The 19639-nt window shown below is 39.3% G+C and overlaps 1 protein-coding gene across 1 annotated transcript; it reads left to right on the top strand.

Annotated features, from left to right (window-relative positions):
* The first annotated feature begins 225 nt into the window (after positions 1–225).
* rbms1b (RNA binding motif, single stranded interacting protein 1b) lies at positions 226–19596 on the top strand. The gene is made up of 13 exons (XM_005723404.1): positions 226–551; positions 3299–3474; positions 5655–5713; positions 7914–8005; positions 11860–12017; positions 12980–13059; positions 13637–13752; positions 16627–16676; positions 16764–16851; positions 17149–17199; positions 17600–17710; positions 17842–17922; positions 18028–19596. The coding sequence occupies exons 1-13, from the start codon at positions 501–503 to the stop codon at positions 18097–18099; spliced, it is 1185 nt and encodes a 394-aa protein (XP_005723461.1). The 5' UTR covers positions 226–500; the 3' UTR covers positions 18100–19596.
* The last annotated feature ends 43 nt before the right edge of the window (positions 19597–19639 follow it).

Raw genomic sequence — 19639 nt, 5'->3', positions numbered from 1 at the left:
CAGCGCCTTGGTTTTATGTGTTTAGATAACGAGGACATTACAGATAGTCTCGCACACATGAAGAACAGTTAAGCTATAATACATGACATATATTTAATACTCATTAAACAAAAGATGTGGTAGCTGGAATTAATTGTGGCTACCTTTCATGAACGCCAACCCCCCTACGCCCAAAAGCATAAATGGTCTCTCCCACCGTAGCGGCGTCTGTCCTGTGCGGCGCTGACTGCAAATCAATGAAGCCCGTATAGTCGCTAAGTAGAAAAGAGACGGGGCTGGGCGACTGAAGTTGGGACAATTTGCGGAGGTTTCTGTTGCCGGATAGTCGACGACAACAAGGATATGTATACAGCGAATATGCGCAGAAACCAGTTTTCTTGTCTTTTAGCGGAGTAAGGAGGATATCTATCAACATATATTCTACTTGTACGTGGAGTTTGGTGCATTTCACCTGAAATCTGTAGCTTTAGCAACAACTAACACCCACTGTCCAGTTGAGGATGATTTTTGCCAATACTGGAAACCCGATAAGGACTCCTCATCGCAAACAGGTAAATAAACAAATATTTACTAAAGACCAGGCTTACGACGTAAAGTTGCCTCGTCGGCAGCCTTATGGAATAAGTCTGTATGACAGAATCGCACAGCGCACATAAACCGAATGTGAACCGAGAAAACTTTTTTACTTGTTATTTAAAGTGGCAGCGTTCACGTTTTGTGATGTAATCGCCACATAGGCTACTTATGAATAATGAGAATACCTGCTGCTCCTGGGCTGCGGTCCAGGTCCTGTAGTAGGGACAACATGAACTGGCCATCGACACCACTTTACATAAACTAAACCCCGCATAACAACTTCTAGGGTGCATGTTTACTTGCACCAGTCTCTATTTTGTTTGGTTTCTGTTTCAGTGCGCTCTCTGTCAGCGCAGTAAGCCACTGGCTGCTTTATCTATTCGAGAGTAAATGCATTCACTGAGTTTACTTGCTGAAGGCTACAGATCTTCCCCTCTATAGCGTATAATTACACAGTATGGATGCTTCATTGCCCGCTGATGGATTTACTTTGTGCCAGTTACATATAGATGTCGAAAACACCCCTTGAGTCAATGGTTTGAATAAGCATATTTACTTTGCGCTGCTCATGCTGTTATCCTGTGGCTAGAGCTCCATGGGTGAGGCCTGTTACTGGAAACCCTGTGTATATTTCCGGCTAGGATATGACGGGCTCCGCTGGTCTGTAGCTGGCTGATAAGATGTCGTCCTCTCCCCCATCTCAGTCTCTCGCACTCCTGCATCAGCTAGTTGTCTGAAAGCCAAATTCACTTTCAGCCCCACAGAAAAAGGGAGGTTACAGCCACCTGAGTCCCAGGCTTTGAAACATGAAGCTGTGGTCTTTGTGGCCGGAATCCTCTTTTAAGATCGCCTTGCCTTGTGTGTTGGTGTTATAAACAGTCACCGAGGTGCATGCATATAGGGCATGTCTCACTTTATATTATGTGGCATTTAGAGCTGAAAAGAGTTTCTTCTTTTAAAACAAAACTATTATTCAGCAGTGACTCTGCCAAGTTTAAAGATATAAGTTTTAAAGATATAACTTGAAGAAAAACAACCAAAAGCTCCATCTCCTTTCCTACTGTTTAAGTTCTTAATATGACTAATATATTTGTTAATGATGTACCCAGAGATAGCATCAGCTATGCTTTTTTTTTTTTTTTTCCAGGATGTGATTCATGTCTGCTTAAGAGTCTGTCTTTTGAGAGACCAAGAATTTAGCTTTAATAAACTTGCCTTGCCTAATAAGACTTGTCTTATTTGTTATTCTTGGTTTTGGGTGGCACATTGAACTGTTGTATCAAAGCAAGAGGGTTCTTGCTTTGTGTCTGCTGACTGTGTGGAGTTTGAATGCGCTCCCTGTGCCTCTCTCGATACTTCCTCCCAGAGTCCAAAAATATACTTGTTAGGTTAATTGGTGATGCTAAATTGACCGTAAGCATGGCCTTGTTGGCTCTGTGATGGAGTGGTGACTGGTTCAGGGTGTAGCCACCCACAGGCTTAAGTCCTCCCATAACCATCCACAGGAATATAAAAGGATTACGTATAGTGTATTTTAATGAAACTGTGAAGATTAAAAAAAAGATACAGGAGGTGTAGTAGCTAGTTAAGATTGAACGTGGATGATACGGTACTTGCAGAATCCCAGTAAGGTAATTATTGTTTACATCTTTTGGCCTGACAATATGTGAAAACTCTGTGTTTGCTGTTATCAAGAGAGACACCATCTTAGGCAATTAATAATTTGACTTTTATCAGTTGTTTCTCATTAATCTCATTCTGTTCAAATTGTGTAGCAATCTCACCATGCTTCGAAAAGCGGGTGACTGGTGGTTAAGGGTGAGGGAGATAGAGACTTTTGCCCCCAGTCAGTGGGAAAACAGTAGGTCAGGCTTGTTTCATGGTGAAGGCATGTGAGGCAGGCGACCAGTTGGTCACAAGAGAAGATCCTCTAGGCTGACGTCCAGATTTGGATTGCTCAATCCTGTCACCACTTCGTGCTTGGGATGCCATCAGCTTCCTCTCAGCGTGTGATTCTTCAAAGAGGGGGGTGGGGGGAGGGATTGGAGGTCGGGGGTAATCACTGTCAGATAGCGAGGAGGGAGACAAATCCCCAAGGGGAGAAGTTCTGTCAGACTGGGACATCTGTGTCTTGTAAACACAAAGCTCAAAGTTGCTCAGTCGCCAGAGGACTTTTACTTTTGCTTTTTTTTTTATATTCCCCGCCTTCGATAAAGAGGCTCAGTAGCTAACAAACACAATGCTGACACTGAAAGCGTTGGTTCACTTTGTGAAAAGACGGTCATACATATATATATTGAAGTCTGAAAAGCCGTCCCTAAATAAGTAAAGCATGTTATAGCAGAATATTGAGGTTAAAGGGTTTAGAGCTACACCTTAGATGGCTGCAGATAGCTTATTCGACACCCTGAGGCATTGTGACGTTAGTGTGATGCTGATGTCAAAGCTACAGGTGGCTGTGTGGGCTGATTATGCTGACTGCAGAGGTATGTTGAGGATTGCCCTGTATCTATGAATCAGTGGTATGCAAAAAATAATAATAATAATTCTCACACTGGACATTACATGTTTCCATGATGGTTTCCAGGGTTCAGACAGATCCTTGTTTTTCCCCTTGTGCGTGTCTATTGTAACAACATGTATGAATGGATAATAAACCCTGTTTGATTTTTGATGAACCCTTGAAACGAGTCTAACCTATTGTTTCCCTGACGTACAACAGCAACCTGCTCTATTGTCACATCCCATGGCTCCACCCAGCCCGAGCACCAACAGCAGCACCAACAACAGCAGCAGCAGTAGCACTGCAGGCTGGGAGCAGCTCAGCAAAACAAACCTCTACATCCGAGGCCTGTCCCCTTCAACTACAGATCATGACTTAGTCAAGCTCTGTCAGCCGTGAGTACCACCGTCCTGCGCTGTCCTTTATTATCTGCCATTGATCATTCATTGATTTATTTTAGTTTGCACTGGTTGTGACTAATGAAAAACACTATATGGACAAAAGCACTCTGGAATATCGCACCATGAAAGCCCTCAGTGCACAATTTTTGTCCTGATGTTTATGCAGGGGAGGTTTAAAACGCTGCCGTCGCTGAGTCAGCAGAGCGTTGACGACTTTTACACACTGTGCACTTCAGCACTCAGCAACCTGGCTCTCTAACTTTACGTGGTCGGCCACTACATGGCTGAGTTGATGTGCTTACACTTACAGTTAATTGTAGAATATCCAGGAGGAAATAAATTTCACAAACCTGTTGCAGGGGTGGTATCGAATAACCAGTTCTTTTACAATTGCTTGTAAAGGTAGACTGCGTGGCTTGTTGCTTTATTTTTATACAGCTGAATTCAAAGATTAGGAGGTGTGGCCCAGTGCTTTTGTTCATATACTGTAAATTTATGAGAATTCAAACAGGTTGACGTAAGAGGTAAATGTGTCATTTTAGCAATATAACAGCAATATTCAAGGATACACTTCAATACTGATTTAATAGTTATCTCAAGGACTATACATGGAAAGAGAAAAATAGAACATAACTCAACTTGACAGCATGCAGGGCACAGAGTCAAAGATTTCATATATCGTATGTGTGGGGGGAAAAAAAAGAAAAGGTATGCACTGAGCTCATTCACAGCCCTCTTTGCATCCTGATTGCTTTTTATATACCAAGGAGACAGACCATGGCGCATCAGAAATTTCATTTCCTTTTCTCTCTGAGGCCCCATCTTAAAAATATGACAGTGAATAAGAAGGAAAAATGTGCGGTTCATTTGTATGCAGAGGCTTATATTTCGGGTCCAAAAGAAAATTTTTGACCCTGGGGATTTTTTTGTTTTTCCGAATCATGTGAGGATGTAGTTGGAATCATTTTATTTGTCGTGGTGTATATAGGTGCATCGCAGAGATCGCATCAAACGTGCTGCTTACCACTTCCTTTTTAAATATGGGAGCAAACAAGACTTGACTTGTGCATTCAGAATACCTCACTGGATCACAGCGAATGATCTGAAAGTTGTGATAAGCGGTTACGTGTTAGGTACATGCAAATGTTCTGCATTTTGATGGTTCTGTAAGAGAAGTAACAGGATCTGTAGTTGAGTAAATTAAAATTAATGTTCAGGAGAAAGAGGGGTCATAAGTTCATGCTCTTTCACCCAGTTTAGCATCTGTAGCTTATATATCCTCCAGTTTGTTTCAGGTTACATTGTGTCCTGAAGCAAGGGCATATAAACCCTTCAGATTGGGGAAAATACTGTACAATTTAAAAAAACTAAACTAAATAAAGATTCTGGAGATTTTCCTTTTGTCTTGTTATTCCCAGTTTGGTCACAGATTTTATTACTAACCCTTTTCTAGTTTGAAGAGGACTAAACGTTGTACCTACAAAAGCACTTTTTATCTCTATTACATAATATTTGTGACAGAGCAATTTAGGGTTTTGTCTTAAGTAACATGGAAATTTAAAAGGGTGTCTTGATTAAAAGGGAAAGCATAGGAGCAATGTAGTGAATGGAAACTGTGGTGACCTGTAAGCATGACATGCAATGCAAAATGGTCAAGTAAACCACTTTGCATTTACTAAACTAATTTAAACCTTCAAGCGATGGATTGGAAAGACGGCTAATGCCAAGAAAGAATCATTTGAATGCGATAATCTTTGTATTTCATGAGGCATGGGTCTGTCAGTACTGTCAGTGATAAAGTCTCCTGTGAAGACAGTTTTAATGTGTATATAGTTCACTACTAAGCCTAAATATAATCTTGAAACAGCCTGTGACACATAGACTTTGCAAGGATGTTGCCCTTCAGCGACCCTCCTTCTTGCAAGAGACAATGAGACTGTTAAAAGTTTAAAACGCTGGTTTAGGTAAAGGGACTATTTGAAATTGGAGATTACTTGTTTGCAGCACTGTGGGGTTTTCAGCACCACATGGAAACCACTTCCTGTTTCTCATGTTTTTACAGTGATGTCATGGATTGTTGCTCAACCTCTTCTCTCAGTCAAAGTGTTTTATAACTGGCTTTGTCTGGTGCGCAAACCTGCTAACAATACCTCGCCTTTCTGCTCCTCCCATAGGTATGGCAAAATTGTATCAACAAAAGCTATCCTGGATAAGGCTACAAATAAGTGCAAAGGTGTGTCATCTTCTTTTTTTTTGTCTTACCAGCACTGCCCTCTTTTATCTCTCTTGAGATTCAATGTGCATGAAAGGAAACTGCCACGCAAGATATATAGCACCTACACATTCCTAAAATTCTCCAAAAACTGCAGCATCCAGGGTGTGACTTCTGTCATTAAAAAAAAATCAAGCAGACATGTAGTTTCAGATCATTTCAGGAAACAGACAGTCGGGCTGTTTAAAGCTGCCTCTCAGCTCGTGTTATTTTAAGCAGCGGCTCTTGTCGCTGGTTTGTCGCTATCATGCACGCTGCCTAGGAGGAAGACGCGCCCAACTCTTCCTCTTCTTGCTGAGTGACACTGTTGGTCTTATTCCAGTTCTAGTAGATTGCTCACCTGACTAAAGCAGGGCTTGCTGAATCTCTAGGGGTAATGGGATTAAGCGATCGCTTTGTCACTCTCTACTGGATTATAGAGATGCCAGTAAATCAAAGTCCTTCAGTGAAATGAGAAACCATTAAAGACCTTGCGAGGCTCTGACTGAATTTTAAATAGAACAGGCTTTGGCGATGACCTTATTTATCCACTTTAAAAACTGCCTTATTTGGCTTTTTTACTGTTTTCATAAACTGTCAGACCGGATTCACATAAAACAGTGTGACCCTTTTTTTTTTTTTTTTTTTTAGCTGGAACTGTTCTGATACATTCATCATGACTCATTTTAAATGTGTTCTATATATCAAGAGCAGTAGCAGCTATAAACTATGTATACACCCTGTTTGTACCCCCATTACAAAGAGCTGAACTGACCCACTGGTATCTGCAGCCTCAGCACTTTTTCCCCCCCTTACTTTCGAAAAACATGCTGTCACACGCACAAATCAAGTATATTTATATGTACAAACAGAAAGAACTATATCATGTAATATACAAAAATACACATTTTAAAGTTACATCTTAAAATATAGAATGAATAGTTATCTCAAGGATAGCTATTGGTGGTTCTATCATTATCTGTTCCTGGTATAGAGAAATTCCTTGTAAGAGCAAGTCCCATCACTTGACATCGATCTTTGAAATGCCTCTGAGTAGTTATTTGGGCAGTTATTGTGATGACCCCTTCTAAATGAATGAGGAGAAGGCTGTAGGTTTAATTTCAGTGGTTACTGGGGCATAAAATTCAAATCCAGCACAAACTATTAAAAAAACTTTTGGCAGCCACTTGAAGCAATAAATCACTTTAATAAAACCTGTCTGACAGTGAAGGAGGTTTAAAGATCTCAAAAAGCAACACATCATAACACGATCTAAAGAAACACTTGAGAAAGTCACTGTCATCTCTCTGCCTGGGAAGGGTTACAAAGCAAATTCTAAGGCCTTGGGACTCAATTGAACCACGGTGAAAGCTACTATACACATCTGGAGAAAACTTGGAGCACTGTAAACCTTCCCACGGGTGACCAACTGACCGAAATTACTCCAAGAGCACATCGGTGACTTATCCAAGAGTTCACAAAAGAACCCAGAACAGCATTAAAGAACCTCAGGCTTCACATCTCTGTTAAGGTCAGAGTTCAAGATTCAACAATAAGAAACAGACTGGGCAAAAATGGCATGGATAGCAGAGTTCATGTAGAAAATCGTCTCACATTTGCCAAAAAACATCCTGATGATCCTGAAGACGTTTGGGGAAATGCTCTGTGGACTGACGAGACAAGCTGAACTTTTTGGCAGGGTCAGAAGGCTAACACAGCATTTCAGAAAGGGAATATCATTCCAACAGTGAAACATGGTGGTGGTAATGTGATGGTTTGGGGCTGTTTTGCTGCCACAGGACCTGGAAGACTTGCTGTGGTAAATTTAACCATGAATTCTGCTTGTGATCTCACACTGAAGCACATTTGGGTTCTGCAGCAGGACAGTGATCCAGAACACACCAGCAAATCCACCTCTGAATGGCTTAAGTGGCCTAGTCAAAGTCCTGACCTGAATCCAACTGAGATGCTGTGGCATGACCTTAAAAAGCTGGTTCATGCTCAAACACTTTTTGTATGTCACACAGTTTAAACTGTCAACAACATGTTTCTCAGTTTGACTGCTGAGTGGCTCAGAGGGTCCCCTGTAGAGTTATTCAGAATTTGTTGAGAGCCATGTCTTCTCCTCATGTAATGTCTGTGGTCTAGAATGTCATCCTAATTATGTGTTTTATCCCCTCAGGATATGGCTTTGTTGACTTTGATAGCCCCGCTGCAGCTCAGAAAGCTGTGGCTACCTTGAAGACAAGCGGTGTCCAGGCTCAGATGGCAAAGGTAAGGCTTCATTGCAGACTTATCCTGATATCACATCAATACAAATCACTCAGCTTCACTCTTTGTCCTCCTTCTGGCTACTTGATCAACTTAAAACTAATCCTTAAGGTATTACATAGCAGGATTGCATGATATACGTTCCACAACCAGTATGCTCATTGGCTCTGATCACTGAATTGAATCATACAGGAAGTGTGTGCTGAGAACAGTCTCTATTTGTGTAATTACTGTATGTGTGACAAAAGTAACCCATGCACCAGTTTGTGGCAGCCTCTAGGTTGCTGCATGTGAATTATACAATTACTTGTAGCAGGGTTGTCAAACATAAGGGCCAAGGGCCAGAATTGGCTGCCAATTCTCCAATCTGGGCTACTGGACAGGAACAGGGAAAAACAGGAATATGGGACACAATGTGCAGTGAGCTACCACAACTTTTTTCTGTAATTTTATACATTTATCATGTAGAAACACTAGCTTTTATTGTCATATCTCCGGGGTTAAATGTGCAGGTAAATGTCTTTACGCTGCCAGAAAGGGACGTTTCACTTGTCTGGCCAAGATCAAAGTGGGCTGTATGTGGCCCTCAATGTAAAATGAGTTTTAATGAATATGTACTCTGCTGGATTGCAGTTGTTCCATTTGCAGTAATTATTAATGAACAAAATGGTAGGTTAATGTGTAACAGGTATTTCTGGTGTGTGTGTGTGTGCTTTAAACGTGATTTAGGAGTTGATGTTCAGTGAGCTTGGAGGTCATAGTTCATGTCTTGTCAAAAGAAAGTAGTAAGTACTTTTACTTGACTGCTGTTAAAAGGACTCTACCAAGACATTTGCTGAATCTCCAACCTCTTCCTGCAGCTTTCTCCCTGGTGTCGTTTTTGCTGTCATTAATAGTCTTCTTCACTTGTGTTCTATCAGTTTCCATTTTGGTTCTCATTTGTACAAAACTAGAAAACATTTGTTATCATTTTTTAGTACATTTCTGCTTTTGAGAGCATTCCAAAAAACTAATTTGGATCTGAGCTTTAAAAATAATCAGAAAGTTTGAGGATTTTAAACATTTAAAGAAACAACAACATTGTGACATGTTTGCTGGGATTGGTCAGTATTTCCTTGACTTGTTTTTCTTCTGTTGAAGCTTGCAATCAGTTGATGCTCAGCTGGATTGGATCTACTCATCAGAAGCTTGTTCAAGTAGATCAAGTTGCAGTTGTTGCTCAGCTCCTATAAATATGGCTGTGAACTGCGTTGCGCGTTAAGTAGCGCCGTGATGATGGGAAACATGACATCAGGACAAAGTGACTCAAATTGTTCTGTGTCAAATTCTCAGGGCTTGACTGAAAGTTTTAAAGGTGCATGAAACTCCAGTGCACTTTGGAGAAACAGTATCAGTTATACTAAAATCGCAGTGACGCAGACCAGAAGTTACTATATCATTACGAAATCGATACATAAAGCTTTTTTCACAGATGCATGATTAGCAAAATAAAAAGTCAAAAATCAACAGAAGGCTCTCAGAATGTGAGTAGTGATCTCTAAACTGCATTTAAAAAGAGGAGAAGCCAAATTCTCATGTAAATATAAGGAGTCAAGGGTACTACTGTGTATCAAATACTTTGTGACACATTGTTTTGGCAGTATTCAAGAAGTTGTACTACAGCAGGACAATGTTCCAAAATATAGTCAACACTTTGCAAGAACCATTTTAACACCAAAGAAGACCACGGTGGACTTCACTCCACAATTACATGACCTTAACCCGTCTGAATATTTATGGGGACACTTAATTAATGAGAGAAATCGAATACATTCCTCGTATCGTAGGACGTTTTTTTCAAACTGTAGTGGGATGACTTGGATTATCAGGCTTTGTAGAGTACATATCAGATCACGTACATGTTATCAATAAAACCACTAGGGGGTCATACCAAATACTAAAATAAAATTCTTTGGTGGTCTGTTTGTAACAAACATTATTTTCAGCTTTTATAAATGATGTTAGATTAGTTTATTAGAAAAGGCCCCACTCAATAATACATGAAGCAGAAGCAGCTCTGTCTGTTAACTTGAATGAAACACTTAAAAAGGAACTGAAGGTTGTGGAAGTTTGGAGAACAGACCATAAATTCATGTTACATTTGAGCAAAACAAAGCAGATTATATTACAGCTCTAAACAATATTTTAATATTTAATGTTTTATTTGAAATTGCTATTGTCTAAAAAAGTAGTACTGCGAGTAAAATTGGTGATGGTGACACAGCTCGATTATTTTTCATCACTTCATGTATATCCATGTTGATGTGCTCCTACGGTATGTCTGCCCAGGCTGATGATATTCTACCCACTTCAAAGACTTTTCATTAAATCTCCCAATATAATCCTATATTTATACAGCAGTTCAAGTTAGAGTTTTGAATATTGTTAAATGAATATACAGGAATATAAAATAACAGATGGTTCGATGGTGGGCTCTGAAGTCATGTTATTTTACTTGTGGCTTTATATCTTTCAAAAAAGGAAATGAATAATTGAGAGTTGGTTTGGTAACAGTGGATTGTCTGGGAAAAAATAGTTCATCTTCCCACACAACACTGAGCAAGGAGCAAGTGTCCTGTGTCATTTCCGTGTCTGCGGTCCAATGGGATCTTGCTCTAACCAGTATGTTTTTTTTTTTTTTTTTTTTTTTTTTTTTTAAATACAAACATTAAAAATAAATGTTTCTTAAGGTTTTAGATACGTCGTTATATGCGTACCATTGTCATTGTTACTTCGATTTGGATCATTAAGGCAAAACTGAATCCAGATAGAAATAAGCTTTTGAAGTCGACTTACTGGATCTTTAAAATGAGGTCATTCACCTCAATCTAACTTCTGTTTACATAAGTCACAAGTAACGGTAAGTACTGGGTCAAAATTCCCCGTGAATATTTACAATTAAGTCATGTCTAACAACCATAAAAAGAAGCTCACTTATTTATTGATTGATTTATGGGTGTCCACTCTGCTGGCAAAGATCTAACAGTTTCAGCAGAGCCTGTGTGAACTTTAGCTTCACTTCCTGTTCTTAGCTGAAAGGAGTACAACCCGCTGTTTGCTTCTGCTGCTGATGTGTGTTTAGAGATGCTCTTCTGCATATGTTGATTGTAATTGGTCTTGCTGTCAGTTTAAAGCAATTTGACCGTTTTCCTCTGACTTCTAGCATCAACAGTATGTTGGATATTTTCTCCTTTTCAAACTATTCTCTGTAAACCCTAAAGATTGCTGATCTGCTGGGATTTTCCCACACAACAGTTTCTGAAATACTCAGACCAGCCCATCTGGCACCAGCAACCATTCAGTTTTGAGGGTTAAATCCTATGTTTGAACACATTGCTATTGTTTGGTGTTGCCTAAGCTGCAGCTAATTTGTTGTCATTCCATTTTCTGTTATTGTTGCTGTTTATGAAAAACACAACACAGATGCCTATAGTGAGAGGCCTCTCCCTAGGGATTCATAGCTATCTCTTGCATTTCTGCTGATGCTCTTAAAATACATCAAGAAGCCAGCTGCGAGCCTTAAGCCACCATGAGCCGCATGCAAATATCATCTTATCAGTGCTCTTAGCCAACCCCTTATTACTGAAAACTCCCCCATTACTGAGGATAAATAATATTGAATTCCTAAGGAAGTGGCTCCTTTCCTCTTCTGTCTACACATTACTAAAAAGTCAGTGTGGATGTGATATTACAAAGGAATATTTTTCCAGGTGTGTTTAAGGCATTTCTGGTATTGCAATTACAATGTTTTGATATATGTGCGCTTTGTTCTTTTTTCTTCTTCTTCGTCTTCGTCTTCTTCTTCTTCGTCTTCTTAGCAACAAGAACAAGACCCAACAAACTTGTACATCTCCAACTTGCCTGTGTCTGTGGATGAGCAGGAACTGGAGAACATGTTAAAGCATTTTGGCCAGGTCATATCAACTCGCATCCTGAGGGACTCCAGTGGAGTCAGCAGAGGAGTGGGCTTTGCAAGGTTGGATTCTTTTGTAATTTATTATCAGATATAGAACTTGAAATGGTATTGAGAGGTTGTTGTTGTTGTTGTTGTTGTTGTTTTCCCCCCCTGTCCATACCGCACTGGTATGACTAAACCAAATAAGCATGTGAAATAACTGGAAAAACTTCTCTGGCCTCTACCTAGCATTGTATATTTTTTGTTGAAAAATTGTTGGATTGCTTCCTGGCCAAAAGAGGTATCTTTACAACTGTAAATGGGAAGAGACTACTTTTCGCCACTAAAACATAAGTGTCGTCAAGGCCAGGAATAGAAACATGTGGCATGGGCCTTTCCAGATAGGCAAGAAAATCAACAGGAAGTCTGATATTAACTTATTATTAACAATGCCACAGTTTTAATCACATTTGCTATGTTCTACTTGATTTTTACCAGTCATAAAGTAGAAATAAATCTTTATATCACTAAAAAAAGAAAAAAAATAAGAAAAAGAATTCTTGTTGTAAAAATCTCAATGCCCTTTTCAGAATTTGTTTCACTTCTTAAAAATAATACCTAAAAACACATACACTGGGGCTGTTGTCGATTAACAAAGAAACTGTTCATGTATGGACAAATGGAAACGCCTTTAAAAATAGTTTCACAATGACTGGTTTATTTAATTGCAGTGATAATAAAAGCTTCCGCCAGTCGTACTCGCGTAACCTGACATTTAACTAAAATACCTGACAGTCAAAGCCATGGTCAAGACTGGCAAAACAGAAATTATCATATTGCATCACGGGAATCTTTTTGTGCATGTCCAAAACCATTCAAGTTGATTCTACAAAAGATGCACGCTATGAACTTGTAGATAAAAATCACTTATGACAAACCACCGCTTCCACTAACTGATAAAGAAGTCATTTTAGGAAAGCACCTGACGCCTTGTTGCTGCAAATGTCACTTCTGTTGTTTTTCACTCTGTTTTTGGGCTTCAGGATGGAGTCAACGGAAAAATGTGATGCAGTCATTTCACACTTCAATGGAAAGTTCATTAAGACACCTCCAGGTGTAGCAGGTAAGAACATACACTATACCTATACTATATTTGGTGGTGTGTATTGTACAAAATACTGCATTTAAGGGTTAACACCTATGTCATTAACAAAAAGATGTGATAGAAAATAAAGTCTATTAGGGCTAGTCTGCATAAGATTGGGTGGAGTTGTATGGGCCAGATGAAGTGACTGGCTCAGTGGTTCATTCTTCCAACAGGAGTCAGTGAGTCTGCTGGTAAAGAGCTCATATACACTCAGCCCTAAGAGGCAGAGCATAGACAAAGAAAACGAAAGAGCTGCTCTGTGTGGCTTTCACTCCCTCTCTAAGCGTTTTAATTGGATTATTAGACTGAAGTAGTCTCTGCTGGCCGTGCCTTGGTCAGGAAGGGGAGGGGATTAAAGCTCCACAGCTGCCAAATTAGATGTCTGTGTTCCCAGGCTGGCTAGTAAATGTGTACTCCTAGGCTTCAGAGAGTGACTGACTACACAGAAAATAATGGCGAACAATGAGTCTGTGCAATAGTGTTTGTTAAACACAAATCTCATATTTCATTCTCTTGCCATGCCTCTTTCTTTTTTTCTTTTTTTTCATTTTAGCGCCAACTGAACCTTTGCTCTGCAAGTTTGCTGATGGTGGGCAGAAAAAGAGACAAAGCCAGAATAAATTTGGCCAGAATGGTCGATACTGGGGAAGGGATGGTGACTCTAGACTGGTAAGTTGATGGAATGAGTCTCAGCTACTAATCCACGGGCAGATAGGAATAATAATAAAGGGCAAAAATCTGAGGCCTGTGCTATGAAGCAGGATTTGAAGCTCAGCAATGGTAACTTCAGATTTACTTGGTAGCTTGTTTTTGTTTCATGACAATAGTTTGGTTTTTGCCATATGTTTTGCCATAACAATTTAACTTAAACTCATCTGCTCCAGAAAATAGCGTCACTATTCCTAGAAAATCCCGTGGATTTTGATGCAGATTCCTTAGAGGGTCTCTTAAGAGTCAATCTTGGGTATCTATGTAAGAAATCAGATTCTCGGTGGAAAGACTGAGGCCTATTGTTCTATGGGTCTTTGTATAATTATATGACACATTTAAAACACTAAAGTCTTGTATTCATTAACGTCATAAGATTTGCAGATAAACCTACTCGCCAGTTTAAATGTTACATTCTTTTTCTTTTGCTACCATGAAATTTGGATAGTATACCAGCTAGAGGGGCGGCTCAAAGAATAAGACAAAATCTGTGATACACTATAAAAATACATCTAAACAACACATTATTCAATATTTCTGCCTTAATGGTGCCTTGATGTTTTCTTCCTTGCTTTAGCTACTCATTTGCTTGAGATTACATTTTGCTTTTTATTTTTATTTTTTATTTTTATGCAGCTTACAGGTCTGTAAGCTTTTGTGATGCTGTGCCCATCAGTTCACTGATCACTAGGTTTGGGAAGTCCTGGGTTTAATTATGGAGATGGCACTGAGTAAGATAAAGGGATGCAGTAAAAGCTGTCACATTTCACAATGTTGTGTTCAGCTTATTCAGAAAAGAAACGTTTGGCTGCTCCATTATTCACGAGGGGTCATCACAGCGGGGAGCTCCGCATGTTTCATTTGGCAGACTTTTTTTTAAAATGTCGGATGCCCTTCCTGACGCAACCCTAAAGGGAATTCTGTCTCCTCCCAGGATCAAACTTGGGATTTGCTTGTTAGGGAAATGTGTAAATCACTACACTGTGGAGCCACTTCTTTTGCATGTACTGACTGACTTTTTTGTTTGTTTGTTTTAAGCCTGTTAGTAGCCCTCATCACTGCCAGCCGAGGTTTTTTATTCCCCTCCAAATCATTAATGCCTGTAAAATTGTCTGCTCATATTCAGTGTCCACCTATGTCATAGTTCTCTCAGTTCACTGACAGTTCTTCAGGTGATGCTTTAGGCAGAGCTGGTAGAGGACAAATATCTGTGGAGTCTAATCTCAATGGCACTATTATATGGAGGAAAGCTAAAAAGTAGTACCCTTGGTCAGTACACAAGGTGAACTAGTAGCTGAAGTACCTTCATAGATCATCATCAAACCACCTTGCTTTGTGACTATTATCACACAGTCCTTTCAGAGAAACCTGCAGCAGTGTAATAAACACTCCTTGTGTCTTATTTTAGAACTGCAAGTATTAAAAATGTCAGAAGTTAAAAATGTATATAGTAGGCTAGGAGATGGATTTCCTCAATCAGTTTCACAGAGACTAATAATACACATGACCACACTGCATACTCAAACATGGTGAACTTGTTTGCTGTGTCATTCACCCTTTGCACAGTCACAAAATGTGTCAATTGAGCATTAGCACCCCTTCAAGATGAATGTATTTATATATTACACTGTGAAGATAATCGGATTCCTTGGGCAAGTGCCAGAGAAATGCAAATGTACAAGCTAGTTCTGTCATTCAAGCTCAGGGCTTCTTGGTGACGTTGCAGAAAAGCTTTCTGGTTCTGCGAAAACTGGGGTGTTTTTTTTTTTTTTTTTTTTTTTTTTTTTTTTTGTTTTGGGGGGGGGGGTTTACCAGCCAGGCTTTTCTCATTAACTGTTGGAACAAGCACTGACTGACTCAAAATGCTACAGCTGGTTAGGATGATCCATTTCTTGCAACTCCATGGTATTTAAGCTGCAGAGCAAGAAAGATTGCACAGATTTCTGCTGTCTCTACTGTGGGTACTACTCATTGTACATAGACTGTACAGTCTGCATTCAGTCAGCGCTATATCAATAAGCTCTTTTTAAAGAGCAATTTCCGTGTTGCTGATCACCACTGAACTCATTTGTTTTATCGTATGGGTGTAACACTCCTGTCAGCAGATTATCCTGTCTTCGTTCCTAGGCTCAACATTAACTTGGGCTAAAGGTCCGACTCTAGTTTTAGTTCCTGTTCTACAGGGCATGAATGTATGTGTCATACAGTGTGTGCTATACCAAATGAATGAACTAAAAGGGAATTATAAGTAATGACTGCAACTTCTGTTCCCAAAAAAGAGGAACAAAGTACAACACCACTGTTGGTCTGTTTCTTAATGGCAAAGCGGTTTCATCTGCAAAAAGAAGCCATCTAACATCTGGTTTGTGAAGGCTGGAGCACACTCATCATCACAGGTTCTTAAATCCTGGGATAGAAGTGTCAATTGATTCCTTGATACCTCATACAATGTGCGCCCCACTTCACGGAGCACAAGTTATAGCTATAAACGCTGTGACATTATTAGTCCACAGCGTGTGCTGTTCAAGGCACTGCATTTCTAGTGCGTGGTAATAATTTCTGGCTAGGTCTAGTGCTTTACACTTTGAGAAAACAAAACAAACCACCATCAGCTGACTGTGTTTGGTCAGTCAGTACAAACAGTGTTTATTAAAAAAAAAAAAAAAAAAGATGAACATCTTCTGTTCCCAACAAACAGAAGTGTGTGTGTGTGTGTGTGTGTGTGTGTGTGTGTGTGTATATAGACCCAGTGTCACGCCACAGATGATGGTTTTATGTTATTTAAAGTTGCAGACTTCATCTAAGTTGCTAAAGTCCTGTCTTCTTTTTCCTCAGGCTGGAATGACACTCACATATGATCCCAGTTCAGCTGCTATGCAAAATGGGTAAACTAGATTAACATGTATAATGCACTGTTGTTGTTTCAATATATTTACGTCATATAATGTAATATTCTCAATACACTTTGACAGATTTTTTCCAGCACCATACAGTATGTCAAACAGGATGATTACTCAAACTTCCATGTCTCCCTACATGTCTCCGCTTTCCACATATCAGGTTTGAATACTTTTTCTATTGATAAATATGCACTTTAAAACATATGTATGTAAAATACATGAACATTGTAATAGAAATATGTGATTTAGTTTCAAAAATATTTGTAAAGCATGTGTCTTTGAGATTTGAAATAGTTTTTTTTGGGGGGGGGGGTTTGGAGATGTAGGTCAAGTATGTGACAAATGCCGGTATAGCCTTTTATGCTTGTTTATGTGCCATCGCAGTAGGACGTGATCTCTGGAAATAGCATTTGCTCTGAGCCAGACTGTTTACAGAGCGTGTTTGTTGATGTTCCAGATGCAGAACCCATCCTGGATGCCTCATCAACCTTACATCATGCAGCACCCAGTAAGAACAGGAGTTCTCCATATTTTGTTCTGCTGTTTCTCTTTTAATCATAATCTGTTAGTCACCAAATATGTCTTTGGTTTACTGTAAACAGACGGACACATAAAGTAGTAGTTACACACAGATGACGCTGATTTATTTATTTATTTATTTATTTATTTTTGAGGATTGAGCAAGGTGTTTGTCTATGGGTGTCTAAATGACTGTTTTGAATGGACTGTATGAAGCTGTGTATTTAATGACATATGCTAAATGATTTCTAACAGATTTAAAATATGATGGTCTTAGTTTGAAATGAGTTGGCAACAATATACAAACAGTGTCTGACGCGTCAGGCCAGTCGAGATGTTTATAGCCAACTTGCTCGACTTGTAAATTTCACCTTCTGCTACTTCTGCAGGGTACAGTGATATCGCCCTCTATCGACCCATCTCTGTCACTGCAGCCTGCTTCTATGATGGCGCCTCTCACTCAGCAGATGGGTCACCTCTCCTTGGGTAGTGCAGGAACGGTGAGAGAAACCTGCATGAGATTAACTGAGAGATTGTTTGACTCATTATACTTTTGTCTTAGAGGGGAAAAAAATTATTAAGATATGCTTATTTTGGTTTGAGAATAGTCTCATTTTCCATTTTCTTGCAGTTTATGGCTCCCAATACAGCTATGCAAGGAGCATATATCCCACAGTATCCACATCTGCCGACAGCCACTGTTCCTGTGGAAGTATGTGCAGCAACAAAATTGCAGCCTCACTTTTAGCAAAATATTTTGCCCCCCCCCCCCCCCAAAAAAAAAAAAAAAAAACTGAGTTATTACTCTTTCTTTCAGGAGAACAGTGGACAGTCACATGTGGACTCATCCGGCAATCATTCCCCCTATTCCTATCAACAAACCAAGTAGTGCTGAGGTAACCTTTGGACAACAGCCCACACAACAATGTCTACAAACGCAGCGGACGCTAAGGATCTTTCACTGTTTTGCTCAAATGTTTAAAGTGATACTATTTCGGGTATCGTTTTCAGAGCGTACACCTAAGTTCATCAAAGGATTCAAAGTTTATTTAAAGAAGTTTTATTTTCATACTAGAATGTTTATTTTTTACTAGGGGTCGCACAGGACACAAGAAAGAATCACGTGTCCAGTTGTGCAAAGATGTTTTCTGTTCACTTTTTTCCTGAGGGTTTTTTTTGTTTTTTTTGTTTTTTGCCAAATATTTGAAAATGACTTTTTTGTGCTTGCTGTGTGAGTGTTGATATGGTGATGTGTTTAGTGTTGTTGTTTTTTCTTGTAAAGTGATTTCTTCTTTTCTTAGAACTCAGTCTTGCTGTCTGAAAATCTGCCTTAATAGTTTTGATACATTTCTTGAACAGACCACCACAAAGCAGCAATAAGCCAAAAAAAATTTGATAAGAGCTCTCATCTGCAGGCGGTCTTTTTCTTTTTTTCTTTTCAGTTTTTTTTTTTTTTTAATGGAACATGTGTTTTTGCTCCCTTCCTCCAAAACCTACTAGAGCAGCAAAAGAAATTTTCCAAAGATGATTTTATTGGATGGAATATTTATTTAGAAAGAAGGCTGTGCATTCGTGTGGATGTTGAAATGTGTTTTTTAGAATAGCTAAAATTAAGCTTGGTGGGGTGGGTGTAATTTTGTTTTGTTGGCTGTGCTTTCTCTTTTTAAAGGTGGTATTACTAATTGTCGTTTTGATGAGGTAGGTATTTTTCACTTTGCAAAAACGGGAAACATGGACGTATGATTGTGGAAAATTAATTAATCAAAGCCTTAAAATAGAACTTGGCCAAATGTTGCAAGAGTCGAAGGGTAAAAATTTGATGAATATGTGTATTTTATTGCGCCCTCACTCTTTGATAGGAAACAATCAGACTTGGCACTTTCAGTTGTAGTTTACGTCACCAAAGCTTGTGAGGAAATGCCATCATTTGTCTCTTTAACAAAGGTGACCATGCAAAAAAAGAGTGTAGATTGGACAGTGTGCCTTTTTTCTTTTTCTTTTTTTTGTACATTTACATTTAGTTCAGTACACACAAGTATGAAGGAAGGCTCCAGCAAGTGCCACAGATGACTTTCATGGTAACAGGAAAAATGGGATGGTGCAACACTATAGTAAAGATTCATTTAAAAGAAAAAAAAAACTGATGGAGTGCTACAGAAGCAATCTGATATGAAATAGTGCTTTAAAAATAAGTGGCAATTTGTTAAATAGTTGATTGAACCATTTTAACTAAGGTGTCCTCTAGTAAGCCTGTGATTCGACCTGGTTGTCAGTCAGAGCAGTTATCTACCTCAGTTTTCTTTCTCCTCTGTATTAGGCCGGGTTAGCAGGTCCAGCCCGTCCTTCCAGACCAAATCCCACACTCAGGAGCCTGTCAGCCTGAAAGGAAACAGCTGTTTCCCTTTAGGGTTTTTTTTTTTTTTTTTTTT

The sequence above is a fragment of the Pundamilia nyererei genome, unplaced genomic scaffold (genome assembly GCF_000239375.1).
Source record: "Pundamilia nyererei isolate P.nyererei 1_Seehausen unplaced genomic scaffold, PunNye1.0 scaffold00009, whole genome shotgun sequence".
Classification (NCBI taxonomy): Eukaryota; Metazoa; Chordata; class Actinopteri; order Cichliformes; family Cichlidae; genus Pundamilia; species Pundamilia nyererei.
This window is presented reverse-complemented; position numbering and strand designations above follow the sequence as displayed.

Excerpts from the sequence above, each read along its gene's own strand:
- rbms1b (XM_005723404.1), top strand. The coding sequence starts at position 501 with ATGATTTTTGCCAATACTGGAAACCCGATAAGGACTCCTCATCGCAAA. Across the intron at positions 16,852-17,148 it reads CTCCGCTTTCCACATATCAG|ATGCAGAACCCATCCTGGAT; the intron begins GTTTGAATACTT and ends TTGATGTTCCAG. Across the intron at positions 17,923-18,027 it reads CAGCCACTGTTCCTGTGGAA|GAGAACAGTGGACAGTCACA; the intron begins GTATGTGCAGCA and ends TCTTTCTTTCAG.